At 31.1% G+C, this 17,234-nt stretch overlaps 1 protein-coding gene across 4 annotated transcripts in view; it reads right to left on the bottom strand.

Moving 5' to 3' along the window:
• LOC126886472 (uncharacterized) overlaps positions 1 to 17,234 on the bottom strand; it is a 614,879-nt gene that overhangs the window by 189,069 nt on the left and 408,576 nt on the right. For 3 of the 4 annotated variants that reach the window (XM_050653425.1, XM_050653424.1, XM_050653426.1), the window contains exon 3: positions 2,557 to 2,690. In XM_050653425.1, the coding sequence (XP_050509382.1) occupies positions 2,557 to 2,690 (134 nt within the window). Of the gene's footprint in view, positions 1 to 2,556; positions 2,691 to 2,757; positions 2,859 to 17,234 lie in introns of those variants that run through there. The other variant, XM_050653427.1, reaches the window with a different exon arrangement.

Below are 17,234 nucleotides of genomic sequence, written 5' to 3' on the forward strand. Positions count from 1 at the left end.
ATACAATCGTAATATGGGGGGAACTGATCTCATGGATGAGAATATTTCAAACTATAGAATAAATATACGAAGCAAGAAATGGTATTGGTCTATTTTTACTTGGATTATAGATACAGCAGTAAATAATGCCTGGTTTTTGTATAGAAAAATAAATCCTAAAACTTCGAACTTAGAGTTTAGGAGAGAAATAGTCCAAGTATATTTGTCAAAATATGGAGTAGCCCCAAGGAGTCCAGGTCCAGCCAGATCTTCCTATCCTAGATTGATGTTGCCTGAATTACATTTTGATGGTTTGCATCACTATGTTGCTCCATGTAATAGACGTCGTTGTGCAGGGTCCAATTGCAAATCCTTTGGCAGAACAATGTGTTCAAAATGCAATGTAGGACTATGTGTCGCCTGTTTTGCTAATTATCATACCAAGTAATACTAATTGTATGTCAAATTTAACAATAAAATACATCATTTAATAATTGATTTCACTTATTTCTATGCGTATTTTCACCCTATCTATTTATTATGAATTTGCATCTTATTAATAAATTAATGTAGTCCAACCGCCCAGTGATACCATATGGTAGCACTCATTATCTCCCACCTTATCAGATATATCTGGTAAAACTAACCTGATGTGATCTGATTATACATAAAATAATACTAAAACAGCTAAACTTCTGGAAAAAAACGGAAAAAAAATTCTGGGCGGTAATGGGTTAATTCAGATATAACCATCCTGTAGGAAAAAATAATTGGAAAGAGAGATGTAGGAAGAAGAAAAACATCCTGGTTACAGAACCTCAGAACCTGGTTTAACCAACGAACTGTCAATACTAATCGAATGGCCCCGTCCCATTCAAACAGTGAAGCTAGATTGCGGCTAGATAGAAAGGTCCTAGAGAGAGCCAAAAAAGAGCCAGGGAAAATTTGGGCCGTGTAATTTGAGTTGCATATATAAACTTAAATCGGGGAAATTGACCTCATATTTTTAACTTGGTATCAGAGCTGATGGGCAGTATTTCAAAATTTAAATACTTTTTTGTATTTAAATACGTCAGAACTCTCTTCTTCATTAAAATAAGTACTCATTTTAGTCTTTCTTTTTGGCATATTCAATTTGGTAGGTTTTAGAACTGCGCCATGATATATTTAATAAATATACGCTGTGAGCTCGTACATAGAGGGGATATTTAAAAGTTCGTGAGCGCCAGTAGTGACAAGTCAGTGCACTTTTTCTGGAAATTTGACATAAATACCAAAATGATTAATTTAAAACATTGACATTAAAAACATTATTAGGAAAGAATATTAGTTGGCCAAAGCTGTGGTAGGTATATATTTTTACCTTAAATATACTTACCTTTTAAATACTGAATTTAAGTTTTTTTAATATTTCGTAATATTTAATTATAAATTAATCTATTAATCTAAACGCCATCTAAACGATAATTGTGGAAGTATCCGAAGTAACAAACTAATATTTCATTAATAGAACGTCAAAATGATAAGCACAAACTTAAAAAAATCGATTACAATTTAACGTTTTTTCCCTTATAAATATTACGCGATAAAAATTAAATAATAAATTAAAAAATTTCCGGCGACAGTTGCATTAGTAATCCACTAGTTAGCGATACCAGCGAAGCTCAGAGCGTATAAGTAATTTTATTGCGTATTATTTAAAATAATGACAATGACGAATCAACAAAACAATCTACTCTAAGTACATAGTATAAATCTAAGTACATATAAACTACATATACTCGTAACTATATTACCTACAACCTACAACGACCACCAGAGTTGCCAAATGTGGTTTTATAAGTTCCCCATTTAGAAACTGAAATTCCCTCAAATTGAATCTCAAATCACCCAAATTTCAATTTTTGCCACATTTTAATAAATTAGTAATCAAATGTAGAGAACAGTAAACCAAAATTATACTAATTATCAACAGAGGGCCCTTTAAATAATTCATAGGTCCAATCTTCTTCGATTATATGAGAGTATAATATACCTACAGTTCAATGTATATTCGCAAATTTAATTTCCCATGACCCCTTAAAATCTTGCATAATTTTTCCGTCAAAAAATCCCCCCAGCATTTCTGCTTAGAGAAATTCCCCTAGACACATTCAAATTACTCCAAAATTACGTCCCTGACTAGCTAGCACTACCAATTTGTTTGTTTACGAAAGATGGCGATTATCTTCCCCCCTTCCCTGATTATCTTCTATCTCATCCTGGCCGCATTAAATTTGCTTCATGGCGATTTCATCAGTAATGACAGTTCGTTGGGTTCAACACAACATCCGTGCAGCTTTTCTGCACTACTGCGGAAAAGATTGTCATGATGATCGCCAACATTTATCAATGATAGGTATATCAAGAAGAAGGAAATGATTATCTAATGGCATATTTTTCGAGAAGCTTTAATGCGATCAAAATAATTATTGTTCCTAATGGAAGATTAAAAAATTCGTTTGAAGAGTGACAGTAAAGAGAAAAGTTTGCATCATATAGTTAGTTAATAATTAGAACATAAAAAACTCCAGATACCTTTCTTTGTTTGATGTTTTCGGATGTATTTATCTACCTTTAAGTCACATTCAACGGTTTTAACTCTTGGAGGAAGTATGTTCCATTCATGTAGCTTTGGCTTCTCTTCCACAAAGACCGGATCGTACATCGTACTAAAATAAAATAAAAAAAATGTTATGAAATACTTTTGAAGTATTAAAAAAAAAAAGATTTTCCTACCTTAAAATTTACCCATAGTTCAATGTTTGAAATATTCAAATGTAACATTGACATATTTCATATTTGTGACTATTTAGGTTAGAAAAGTAAATCAAATAAAACATATACATTGGAAGAATCACACAAGGTAATAAATAAATAAAAATATAGTTCTTAGGAAAGAGCATTTAACTTGGGAAACTAACTCTGGAATAAATGTATTTTACAAATCTAAAGGGAAATAAGATTTTACTTCTTCTTTTTCCTTATTGATTTTAGACTTGTTATTTTTAATCTATTCGCTGTAAGCCGATAAGTAGAGGGGATTAAATAGTTTTTGCCAGCGCTGTTAGTGGCAGTTTGTGCCCATGGCTTCTAAAAATTGCAAGATAGATGGATGCTGAAGCAAAAAAAACAAGAGGTAATTCTAAAATTTGCAATTCACAACTCCGTCTGTTCAGCGTGGTAAATTCTAACGGAAAATGGACCTATGAGCCTAGTTACTCAAAGAAGTAATACTAATAAAAAATAAAAATGTGTACCATTTGTATTCAGTTGCAATGCGAATCCAAAACTGTCTTAATTTTTACTTAGTTCAGAGAGCCCAACCAGCACTCTTATCGACGATTTCGCCACCTTTTAGTGGCTCCTCAGAGAATGCATAGGTTGCTATCTCCTATCACCTATAATAATTTATTATCTTTCGATGGCCACATAAATAATATCACGAAGTCTGCAAACCGATTACTAGGGTTTATAATTAGACAAACCTTTAATTTTAGAAATATAGCAACTCTTAAAATTTTATACTATACTTTAGTAAGGGCAAAATTAGAATTTGGAGCTCATATTTGGTTTGGTGAGTATCAAACTGCATTAGATACACTGGAAAAAATTCAAAATAAATTTTTAAGATATATTTATTTTAAAAAATATCACATACGACCAGATTATACTGAAGTTAGAACCACTCGCCTTAGAAATGAGTTTAAAATATTATCATTAGAAGACAGACGGAAACTTACAGCTTTAATATTTTTACATAAAATAATTAACAATAAAATTAATTCACCTGAAATTCTAGCTTTGATCAGGTTCAATGTACCATTAAGATTAACTCGCAATATGGTAATGTTTAATATTCCACTATTATCTACTACCGCCAGGGCTCCTCTGGTGACCATGTTTCGACTAGCTAATAACATCAATACTCTAACTGATTTAGATTGGGCAGTCTCACAAAATGTATTTCGGGGAATAGTGTTACGACAAATTCTTAATTTATCGGCATATGATTAGTAAGTGTAGTCTTATGGATAGTATATAAGAATGGTTTGTATTATCTGATATGTTAGATTTACTACTTATTTTGTTTTTTTTGTTATTTTTATTTTTTATGTTATTGTATATTTATTTTAGAAAAATTATTGTATTTTATCCTTGTAATTAGACCTTACAGGTCTGTTAGGATAATAAATAAATAAATAAATAAATAAATAAATCTCTGAACCAAGTTTAAATTTTCGACTCTATTAGTCCCTGCATTGCAACTGACGTGATGGTAGTAGTAGACTAAGAGCCGCTATAGGTGAAAATTCTTAATCATTTTAGGCACGACGGGACCCTATAATTTAAATAGTAGAACCTAAAAGAAAACGTTTGAACACTGTGCCGTCACTTTTCAGTGGCACATGCGTCTACAGTGGCGCATCAAACTTTCCACTTATGGACGGGATACATAAATTAAAAAATACCCTCCCTAATTACCAGAATTTAATTTTTTTCATTTTTTTTAAGTTTTATGTGATTAAGACATAAGACTCATCGTAATTTTAACCCACCACCACCTTCTCCCTGCCCCCACCATCAAAAACTTTATTTTTCGATTTTATTTTTTTTTTGGTGGGATGCAATCAATTTTAAAATTTCAAAAAATTTACACGCATAGTTAAAGGTTTTATAAAAGACGTCTATTTTTTATAGAACTGTAGGTTGAGTGTACGTAACCTCCAAAAAATTTTAAAATTTTTTTTTTGAAAAAAAGTATATAACTTTTTTTTGGGGATAGCTGCAGATCTAATTTTTTCTTAGTTTTGTGTATTTTATCAAACACTATATTTCTAATTTTTTTCAGATTTTTCTGTAACGTTGGTCACCTTCAAAAATCCAAAAAACTGTTTTTTAAGGGGGTTTTGGGGGGTTTGAACGTGTTTTTCTGATTTTTAAATATTCTAAAGAACTCAGTTACTTCAAGTTACATATAACCTATAAAAACAAAATTGATTTGATATATTATGAAGTCTATAAAATAGGGAAAATCCCCCAAAACCCCCAAAAAACAGGTTTTCGGATTTTTGAAGGTGGGGAGACTTACGGAAAAATCTGACAAAAATTTAAAATATAGTGTTTGATAAAACACACAAGATTAAGAAAAAATTAGACCGGCAGCTATTCCTTAAAAAAAGTTATACGCTTTTTTGAAAAAAAAATTTCTTTAATTTTTTGAGGTTACGTACACTCCACCTATGGGTCTATAAAAAATAGGCATGCTTTATAAAAGCGTCAACTATGCGTGTGAATTTTTTGAAATTTTAAAATTGATTGCATCCCACCAAAAAAAAAAATAAAAACGAAAAATGAAGTTTTTGATGGTGGGGGCAGGGGGAAGGGGGTAATGGGTTAAAATCACGATAAATCCTATGTGTTAATCACATAGAACTTAAAAAAAATAAAAAAAAATGAATTCTGTTAGTAAGTTCTGTTAACTTTTAATTTATTTACCCCGTCCATAAGTGGAAAGTTTGATGCGCCACTGTCGACGCATGTGCCACTGAAAAGTGACGGCACAGTGTTCAAACGTTTTCTTTTAGGTTCTACTATTTAAGTTATAAGGTCCCATCGTGCCTAAAATGATTAAGAAATTTCACCTATAGCGGCTCTTAGTCTATAGGTGCCTAGCGGCGTCTGCTAAATGAAACTCAAAGTTCTCAACATAATACAAATATTTAAAAATATTTAAAATATCAAATTGAAAACTTATTGGACCATTTTCCTGATAACCCCTCCATGGCTTCTAAAAATTGCAAGCCAGATAGAAGCTGAAGCGAAGAAGACAAGAGCGAATTCTAAAATATGCAATTCACAACTCCGTGTGTTCAGCGTGGTAAATTCCAACGGCAAATGGATCTATGTTACTCAAAGCCATGGAAGTAATTTACAAATTTTTAGAAGCCATGAAGGTGTTACCAGGAAAATGGTCCAATATGCTTTCAATTTGATATTTTAAATATTTTTAAATATTTGTATTAGTTTGAGAACTTTGACTTTTATTTAGCAGATGCCGCTAGGCACCTACTACCATCACATCAGTTGCAATGCAGGGACTAATAGAGTCGAATATTTAAACTTGGTTCAGAGATAGTAACCTATGCATTCTCTGAGGAGCCACTAAAAAGTGGCGAAATCGTCGATAAAAGTGCGGGTTGCGCTCTCTCAACTAAGTAAAAATTAACAGTTTTGGCTTCGCATTTCAACTGAATAAAAATGGTATTCATTTTTATTTCCTAATTTGTGTTTATAAATATCTATTTTACTAGTTTTGTAATATTGGACATACACCAATTTTATAAGAAAAGTACAAGTTTCAAACCGCGAGAGAGCGTTACCGGCTTCCTTCGTGCTTATATCGTGGCTGTCGTTCATTTGGGACGAACCAAACTCATTTTCCCTACTGCTAAGTTACTTCAAAACTGTTTTCACCATTCTTCGAACAATAAATAATGAAAACAATGAATAAACGGAATAAGCTAAATCAAGTCAGAGGTCAAGAAAAAAATTCCGTGATGCCACGTTTCGAGTCTGTCAAGTTTTCTTCTTCTTCTTCTTCGCGCGACTAGGATTACTCCTGTTTGTCTGCCTCTTATTCTGTTTCAGTTGTTGTTGACTGTACATTGTCTTTCCACCTTTTCGGCGGCCTTCCAACGGGTCTTCTGCTATACGGCTTGTTGTTTCTACAGATGTTTGCTAATCTATCTGGTTCAATTCGGTTTACATGTTCGTTCCAGTTTTTCTTTCTTGTTTTTATCCACCTGTTAATATTTTGAATTTTGCATCGTTCTTGTATACTTCTGTTGTTTTGTCTGTCTCCTAATGATATGCCCGCTATTGATCTTAATACTTTCATTTCGATATTGTTGATTTGTTGTTTCGTCTTTCTTGTATCGGTCCTTGTCTCCGCTGCATATGTTAGGATAGGTCTTACTGTTGTCTTGTATACTTTTATTTTGCTTTCCGTGGTCAGATATTTGTTTCTCCATATGGTTTCTCGGAGGCAACCACTTACTCTTGCCGCTTTTGTTGCTTGTGTTGTGGTCTCTGTTCTTATATACCTGTCACTAGTGATCTCTACCTCTAGGTAATTGAATTTCATTACTTGCTCTACAATTTTGCCGTCTATTTCTAACTTGCATCTACGCGGCTCTTTACTTATCACTATACATTTAGTTTTTTCTACTGGTATTCTCATATTAAGTTTATTTGCTATGATATTGAAAGTGTGGAGCTGCCTTTGTAGGTCATCCTCGTTATCAGCAATTAGTACTGCATCATCGGCATAGCATAGTATCGTGATTTTATGCGCTCCCATGTGGTATCCATGTCGTTTTCTTAGTATCCATGTTGTCAAGTTTTGACAACATAAAATAAGTATTATCAGTCCATGCTTGCAATCATTATCATTATCTTTGTCTTTTTTCCTATGTGGTATCACCTTCTCTAATTACATTTCTTCATAAGTTTTTATCTAGAGTCATACCAATATCTAGTGATGGATGACCATGAATAATGTCAATATTGATGCCCTTCTATTGATGTCCATTGAATAGCCCTCTATAAATAGCTCTCTATCCATAGTGATAGTTTCTATAATAAAAAATTCAGAAGAAAAAAAATGGCATGTTTTCAGTACTGTGAACCTCTTGTCAAATTTTTAATGTTTAACACCAATTAATGCATAATTTAAGTATTTCACTGAAAGCCATTTAGACAAGGCGAAACGGCGGGTTCGTTGGAAAAAAATATTCCCATGAGATTCCAATCACATTCGTGAGACATCCCAAAATACGGTTCAAGAAGTCGCCCACGTGAAAAGTAGTCCAATTTTTTTTGAACAATTTTTTAAAATCTAATTGCAAAAATTAATATTTTCGGCCCCGACAAATTTTTTTATGGTTTTTGGACCATTCTGAACAAAATAGGTTTCTTATAATTTTTCTCTAAAGTTTTTCGTTTTCGAGGAATAAGCAATTTAAAATTGAAAAAAAAAAACGAAAAATGGCGATTTTCAAGGCTTAATAACTCGGTTTAAAGTTATTATTATGAAAGTCAGAAAGCGATTAAATCAAAGATTAAAGCCACCCCTACAAGATCCTGAAGAAATTTTTCTTATTATTTTATTACTAAGCTGTTATTTATTCGCGGTGTGCAAGTACTTGGAGGGGATACGAGAAACGATTGTGCGCGAATATCGGAGAAATCTTGCAACTTTCCTAAATAATTCATATTGTCAATTAAAATTGTCAAATTGACGTATATTTCATACCTACTGTCATTGAAGAAGAAAAATTATATGTTTCTCACAATATTGATATGATATGCAATTATTAAATAAGAGTATTTTTAATTAATTGTATTTTGCTTGCAGTACTGCATTTTAATAATTAATTTTATTTACTACATACAATTGTTTACCTTTTAATAACATAACCTAATCTTACTCAATTATTTTCAATGGGAAATTAGCCACAATTTTATCAAAAAAATGATTCTATTAACGTTTCGACGCCCAAGTCGGGTGTCGTTGTCAAAATACAAAATAATAATATTATAATATTATTTTGTATTTTGACAACGACACCCGACTTGTGCGTCGAAACGTTAATAAAATCATTTTTTTTGATAAAGTTGTGGCTTATTTCCCATTGAAAATAATTGATTATAAAAATGCCACAAGGAAATAGCTTCAGAACAACACTAAATCTTACTTTTTCTTCTTATAATTTTTTTTGGCTACGGCCTTGACAATTATCTAGCAACCAGGACCAATATGATTGGACAATATAATTAGAAGTACGAAAAAAGTTGCCGAGCTATGAAACCAGGTGTCGCTTTTCCGAACTTTCCCGGTCCCAATAAGTAATGATAATGAGCGCCATGCACGTATTAGGCTGCCGTCAATAGTGAGTGCGAGAGAGATGTCATTCCGGCAGTCAATGGTGCATCTTACTCGCACTAACATTTACAGCCGCGTCAATACGATCTTACCGCTCATTGTTAATAATAAAAAATAACAGCTTAGTAATAAATTAATGATACAAATTTGTTCAGGGGGCTTTAAACGTTGATTTAGTCACTTTCTGACTTTCATAATACAAATTGTTAACCGATTTATTAACCCTTAAATGCCCAACCTTTTTTAGGTTCCATGTACGCCCAAGGGTGGGTAAAAAATGTCCACCTCGAAAATAGCTAATATATTTATTGAGAGTTGTTGGAAATGGATTAAACTTAAGATTCTTATGCTTAATAAACACAGTATCTTCTAAAATATTAATATAAACAATTTACAAACCTTACAACAAAATTACAATGTACATCAAAATTAACATATCAGTAAAAGCCAGTAATTCAGATTTGTCGATTTTCTCCACATTCTTCCTTTCAACCTACTCATTGGCGGATAATTATGTAGATTATGTAATTATACGTCGATAATTATATGGATTATCTTCCTACCAACGAGAAATTATATAGAAACCTTTAGTAACAAGTTTTACCAAGGGTGTACTTTTTATGCCCACCCATATTTAACTTAAGATCCTCCTTTTATTTTCAAAAATATCGTTATAACCAAATTAACATTCGATAAAGGGCTGTCTTTTTAACAATAAATAATTTTTAAAAATTAGGTGGACATTTTTTACCCACCCTTGGGCGTTTAAGGGTTGTCTTAAAAAGTCTGCATTAAGTCATAAAAAGTTAAAAGTCTTCGCGATTTTCAAATATAAATTGCTTATAACTCTAAAACTATCAACTTTAGAGAAAAATTATATAAGACCTTTTTTATCCAGAATGGTCCAAAAAACGTAAAAAAAATTTGTCCGGACCAAAATAATTTATTTTAGCAATATGATTAATTTTTTTTTAATTTGGACCGCTTTTTCCGTGGGCGACTTCTTGAACCTTATTCTGGGATGTCTCACGAGTGTGATTATGCACAAAAATCTCAGGGGAATATATTTTCCAACGAACCCGCCGTTTTCGTCTTGTCTAATTGGATATTTTGCATGTATTTAATTAAATATGAAACCATTTATTAAATCATTCAAAGCATTCTAGAAACAATATTAGCTAAAATTGCTAAAACGAAGACAGATTATTTCGAACTGTCATGTTTACAGTATATACATAAAAATTAATTGATGTAATCCAAATTGATTTAACACCATGCCAGAAGATACCGAACAAGAAAAAGAACATAATGATGCAAATACAGAACAAGGCATATCCGCTGATCAACCTTGGTATAAAACAATTGTTGACACCTATAAAAAATATAAAGAAGACTTGTTCGGTGATTTCAATGCCTACATGAAGCATGATCGTATGCTGGACTATACAGTACCTCCAAATTATAAATTCGTATTTGCTAAATACAAAGATAATTCCTACCGCCCAGCTTCGATAGTTGGCAAAAGTAAAAAAATGAAGTCATTTATAATTTACTTTTATCATACCAAAAAGTGCCGATACTTAGAACCAAAAGACATCCTATTAAAGCATGGAAATCTTTTAGATAGAAAAGTAAGCTTCAGTCACGAAGGGCAAAAAAAGAAAGGGATCGTTTATGGAAATAATTCTCCAGCCAACCATGGAACTCCATCGATTTTTTACATAAAAAGAAAGGGAAAGTCTAAATGGTATTCAATAAATTTTAAAAAAGTGTATTTAACGAAAAGGCAGTTTAATAATTTATATTTTACAAGACCTAAGCGGCGCATGTCTACAAGTACTTGCAGGAAAAGGTCAGGCAGTTCCAGAGATAATGGTTCTAGGCGATTTTCTACTGTAGATGTTTAAAGAATTTCTTGATGTAATCAATTAATATTTTTAAAATTAGATGTGATGTACTAAAATAAGACTTAAAGATATCACTATTAAATTTTAGGTTACTAAAAATTCTTAATTTGAGAATGGAGTGAATGTAGTGGAGAATGTTGTACTTACCTTGGATCATAATTTAATTTTTTTATAAGCCAATTTTTTAAATATTATCATCCAAAAGGAATCTCATTTTATAACAGCCATGTTATTATAAGGTATGTGCAGGTAATATACCTTAAGAACTTTTGTCTGTATTTGTGGCCAAATATAAGTTTTTTAAAAAGTAACTGTTGTTATATGTATACAGGGTGAGGCAGATAAAGGGCCTATTAGGAATATCTCGAGAACTAAAGGTAAGAGAAGCATGAAAATTGGAATACAGGGATTTTGAGGTATGAACTATTTAATGAAAATGTTTTGGTCTCTTTGCTACTTCCGGTTATACCGGAAGTTGATTGTAACTTCGTTTTTAAATGGGAAACCCTGTATATTTTTACATTTTTAGATGTTTCTCGATTTCTTCTTTCTTAAAATATGAGGTTTTGTAATATTATACAGGGTAGTTTAAAAGATAATTACGGTTTTTTTTATAAATTTTGTAGCAAACTTCACACCCTGTGTGAAACCTAATAAAATTTCACGTAATTTTTGTTGCAATTAATGTTTGGCTTAAAGAACTACGAATACCTTACAAATTAAAGCAGTTAGGTATGGGGGATGCTTAGGAAATAAAAAAGTACTGTAAAATATCATTTCATTACAATACTAAAATACAGGGTGTTCCATTTAAGAAAACTCAGATAATACTCATTCCGAGTTTCGACCAACCTTGTATACTAAAATTAAACATTTCGCTATATTAATAATTTTTAATAATAATAGACTATATTAAAAATCACTTGAATATAAATGGAGATTTTGGTATCAAATCAGTACACTTTTACAGGGTGTGAAGTGTGCCACAAAATTTATAAAAAAACGTAATTATCTTTTAAACTACCCTGTATAATATTACAAAACTTCATATTTTAAGAAAGAAGAAATCGAGCAGAATCCGAAAATGTAAAAATATACAGAGTGCCCATTAAAAAAAAACAAAACATTAAAAGTTACAATCAACATCCGGTTTAACCGGAAGTAGTAAAGAGAACAAAATATTTTCATTAAATAGTTCATACTTCAAAACGCCTGTATTCTAATTTTCATGATTCTCTTACCTTTAGTTCTCGAGATATTTCTAATAGGCCCTTTATCTGCCTCACCCTATATAGTTGTTAATAATTGCATATTATGCAATTATAAACTATTATTATTTATGACGCACCGGTGCGTCATGCGCACACTAGATCAATATTCGGTCTGTCGTGCTGATGACGCACCGGTGTGTCACACAAAAATTACTCAATTGTTTGTTTAATTTTAACATTTAACTCTTATGAAAAGACACATTAACAACAATAAACAGCAAAAACTTCAAAAATATATATCAGGCCGGTAGGAAAGTTACTAATTATTATAACAGCACTGAACCTGTTAATGGCTGTACAGTAGTGTACAGGTTCGTTTTTGTAATATTTTATTTAATTATAAAATAATTTCCACATACTAACATATTTCTCAAATTGGGCTCTCTACCGCCATTCTTTAACGTACGAATATGTGTGCCAAATATCTCGACAAAATATTTAAAATTAAAGCCGCAATCTTGGAACGCGTTTTCCGTTTTGATGACGCGCTATATACTGTAGCCTCTTAATGTCGTTCATTACCTTGTTAAGCTGTAATATTGGCACACTTATTGTTCATAAAACACAACGAAACTATATGTACCTTTAAGGCACATCAAAGAAACATGAAACGTAAATCACGTTTCATGGAAATAAAACACTGCTAAACAAATAGACGTCCGGCCATTTATGGAACTCTCCGAAAATTAAAATGTTTTATTATGAGCATGAATCACACTCGTTTCATTGGTAGGCGGACTTCAAGATTTGTTTACCTGTGTTTTATTTTCATGAAACGTGTTTTACGTTTCATGTTTTACATTCCATGTTTCTTTGGTGTGCGGCTTGCCTTACGGAATGGAATAAACCATGGCAATAAACTTACAAGGTATAAACATTAATACTTACAACTGATATTCACAAGAGAATTCTTTAATTTTATGTTATTTATGTGTTTATATCATATCATTTACTTAGTGTGACAAATGTGACCAAAAAATGCTGGGCGAAAAAAGAAACTAATAGTCTAAGAGCTAGTGAACCCTCCGACTAACGGTCGTCCTGTAAGGCTAGAAATTTGTATAGTGATAATTCATAGCACACCAAGGCTAAAAACCATGACCTGGCAGGCATCAGTCGTGCACGTGTATCTACCAGGTGAATCGAAAAGTGCATAGTTTAGGGGTAAAATAAACTTTCTCCTGTAAGGTTTAATTTTAAGTATGTGTTTGTGTAAGTCATTTAGAAGAAATGTGTACAATGACAGACGATTCTGAAGAGCATAAGACCTTGCTAGGCGAGGGGAAAGATTAGGGGTTTTTCCTAAAATTATTTTTTATCGCATAGGGATATATCGCATAGGGAATTATCGCATATGGATAAGGCAAAGAGAATAATAATGATTCGGGAGTGCCCATAGTAACATTCAACGTGCCTTGGTTTTGGTTTGTTTATTTCTGGTGCATCTTTACTGTGATTTTAGTATAGTAAAATGTGTTGATAGCGGGTAGAGATACTTACCCTTAGTTCACATGAGAGCGGTTTGCCAACGTTAACGTCGCAGTTTACCTGAAAACCCCAACCGCCGCGGTTCAAGTTAATATAGAAACAAATGCAACCGCTCATCCTGCGTATACATGCAACCGCGAGTTTACCAGCGTTTAAACAGGTAAAACGCGGCGTAACCGCCTGCATTTGTACGAAGGCTTACAGTTCTAAATGACGTATGCGTAGAAGGCGGAGCTTGTGCTGAGAGCGGCTATATTTTGTAAAATCGCTGCCGGGAGCTAAACACTTGACTATTTGACGTATAACTCACAAAATATTTGCTACAAGGCGGCAATATTTCCTGAAAAAAGAGAAACGAACATACCAAATACAGGAAAAATTGTGGTCGCAACTTAAAACTACTGTATCATTTTGAAAATAAGGTGTTTTTTTATGACGAGTTCCGGATTTGACACAGTAGCCAGTAAGGGATAATTTTATAATACACTGTCATGATACGAATTTAGCAAACTGACTTTTTATGTCGATTTTTTCGTAGTGTAATAATAGGGGAGTGCAATTAAAACGAAAACATGCATTGTTTCGGAAAAATTCAAACAAGCTTATATTTTTCTAAAACTTGTTTTTGTTAGTTTATATACATGTTAAAGTAAAAAGTTCCACTCGCAGATTTGGCCGCTAATTGTTTATTAATTGTTTAAACAATAACCATTATTTTATATAAATAATTTTAAAAATATCGTTAAATTCATCATTTTACTTTGATCAAATATGTTTCTATTTTGTTTTTGATTATGCTAAATCCGAATATGGCATTGCAATTTGAAAATTCTTATACAGAAGCCCTTATACAGTGTGTCTGCGTAGCTAGGAACCACATGGAAAACTTCTTTATTATCAATTTTACGAGAAAAAGTTAATCTTAATGAAATGCTCTGAATAGTCAAAAATCTAAAACTCAAATATCAGATATCAAATTTTATCAATGTTATACGAGTTATATCACAAATATGAATTTCGTTAAAGAGTAAAGTACCTTTATATTCCAGCATATCAAAAAATGCTATTATGAAAAGTTGTTTAAAATTAGAAACTATGTCTAAATATACAATTACATCATTCTAATAAAAAAAATATTTTTTTCTTAAATTACGGATACTCATCATCCTTTTATTACAATTATGATAACTATTTTATTATCACTTTAACGAAAAAAAGTTATTTTTCATAAAATGCTCTCCCTAGTCTAAAATCTAAGATACAACCATCATACATCAAACTTTTTTAATTTTATACGAGGTATGTAAAAAATATGGATTTTTATTAACAGTTAAGTGCCTTTATTATTCACAATATTTTAATTACAAGGATGTAATTGAACACTAAAACAAATTTTTTAATTCGAAACAACTTTTCTTAATAACAATTTTCGATATTGTGAAATGTAATGGTACTTTACTCTTGAGTGAAATTCATATTTTTGACATGCCTCGTATACCATTAATTAAATTTGATATTTGATGATTGCATCTTAGATTATATACGATGTAGAGTATTTTAAAAAGAATAACTTTTTTTCGTAAAACTGATAATAAAAAAGTTATCAATAGGTTCCAATTCCAAGTTACGCAGACATACTGTATAAGAGCTAAAAAAATTTTTTTTTTGCTAAACATTTATTATTGTTGAAGGTTATTATTAAATGTATTTTGGGTAAGTTTTACAGAAAAACATTTTGATCACTTTGTGCAAACATTTTTTTAGCTGGTAATTTTCGGTTTTTGTATTACATTTTTGTTATCTTTTTTAATTTTCTTAAAAATTAATAGTTTATTTCATTTCTAAGGTAAAATAATTTAGTGCAATTTAGAGATTGCATCCTAAATTTTAAAATAGCACTTATAAAACTGTAATAGATCTGTTCAAACTTGAGTAATACCGTCTTAAAATGGAGGTAATTCTATAAAACTACGGAGATTTCAAAAATTACATTTTTTGAGACGTCATATCATTTGAATTAAATTTTTGAGATTTTTTTTTAATAAAACAGCATTTAGCAAGATGCTTGAAAGGTAAGTTGTGCAAAACAGAGAGTTTTATAAGAAAAACTGTATTAGTTACACATTTTTAAATCATTTTTAAACAAAATGCATGTAAGGCTCATTTTCCGCCCACACCGTAGTTATGCCCATACATTTTATTTCTTTTTATTATAACCATAAGATAGCTAAATTATTTTTCTTTCATGTTCAATTTGTAAAATTTTATTTGATCCATTATTTAAAGAATTACATTAAATTAACTCAACCATGCACTTCGCCGTACGTTAGTTTACAGTGCGCCAATGTTTGTGAGAAGGGTGACTTTAGCGTTATAATTAAAAAATTATAGAAGATACAGATTTAATTTTAGAAAAATTTTTATACACGGTTTTCTTTTAAATTTTCTGAATTTTTCAATGGTCACGTCAGTTTTTTCCTAAAATTTATATTTTCGGAGTTATTTAAAAAAACATGTAATTTCGTAGTTAATTTGTTTAATAAAAAATGAAGCACCCACTTCTCGAGTAGAACTTTTTGATATGTTGTTTATTAAACATTGCTTAATGAAATTACAAAAAGTTCTATCTAGATTGATAATCTATATGCACTCCCCTATGATATGTATTTCTAAAATGTCGCATAGTTCTGTTTGCATGAACAGTGGCAATGAGATTAATATGTCACATACTAGATTAGCAGATATGTGATTTTATTGTTATTACCTAGAAGGAAAATTAGGTCTCGCAAACAGTTAAATGGGTTTGAACGATTGGCATTACCAAAAAAAATCTCATTTCCACACATGCATCTTCCTCAAATAGAGCAGAGTGATAGAAGAGATACTGATTTAACATGACACATCACGTCACGTCACGCTATGACCTACTTTTGATCTAAGTTTGTCGTTTCTCAAGGGCCAATAAGAGAAAAATCAATTTTTGTCGAGATTTTAATAAAATAATGGTAAAATGTAGTTTTTCACTAAAGTTATGATTTTATCGACTATTTGCTCTTTTTACAATTCTTTTATTGTTTATGAATTTGCAATTATTTTAAGTTTATATTATACTTAAAATATTAAATATTAACTTTTAAATAGTCATCAATAATTTCATTGAAATACTGGGTCATTTTACTGCCATTAAATAAAAAGGTCAGAAAGTTGAAGATTTGTCATCATCTTAACACAACTAAAAAAAAAACAAAATAACAGTTATAAATTTTTATGACACATAAAGTAAGTATGTAATTTATGTAATAATTCAAAATATATTTTACTGCCACCCACCTGCTTTTTGACGGTAATAATTGAAACGAAGGCGACAATCTTGAATATATTGGATCAATCTAGATTTGTATTTTATTACGAATTTCCAATATATTTCTATTTTTTAAATCTTCTAAATGTAGACCAGATACTTTTGTGTATCTTTTATAATATATGAAAAAAAAATTATACATATTATGGATAGGGGCGCTATAATAAAAACAACAATTGTTGGAAATAAAAAATATAATCAAAAAATGGAAAGTCCCCACTAAAATGGAAAACTTAATTTTT

Source organism: Diabrotica virgifera, chromosome 6 (genome assembly GCF_917563875.1).
Source record: "Diabrotica virgifera virgifera chromosome 6, PGI_DIABVI_V3a".
Classification (NCBI taxonomy): Eukaryota; Metazoa; Arthropoda; class Insecta; order Coleoptera; family Chrysomelidae; genus Diabrotica; species Diabrotica virgifera.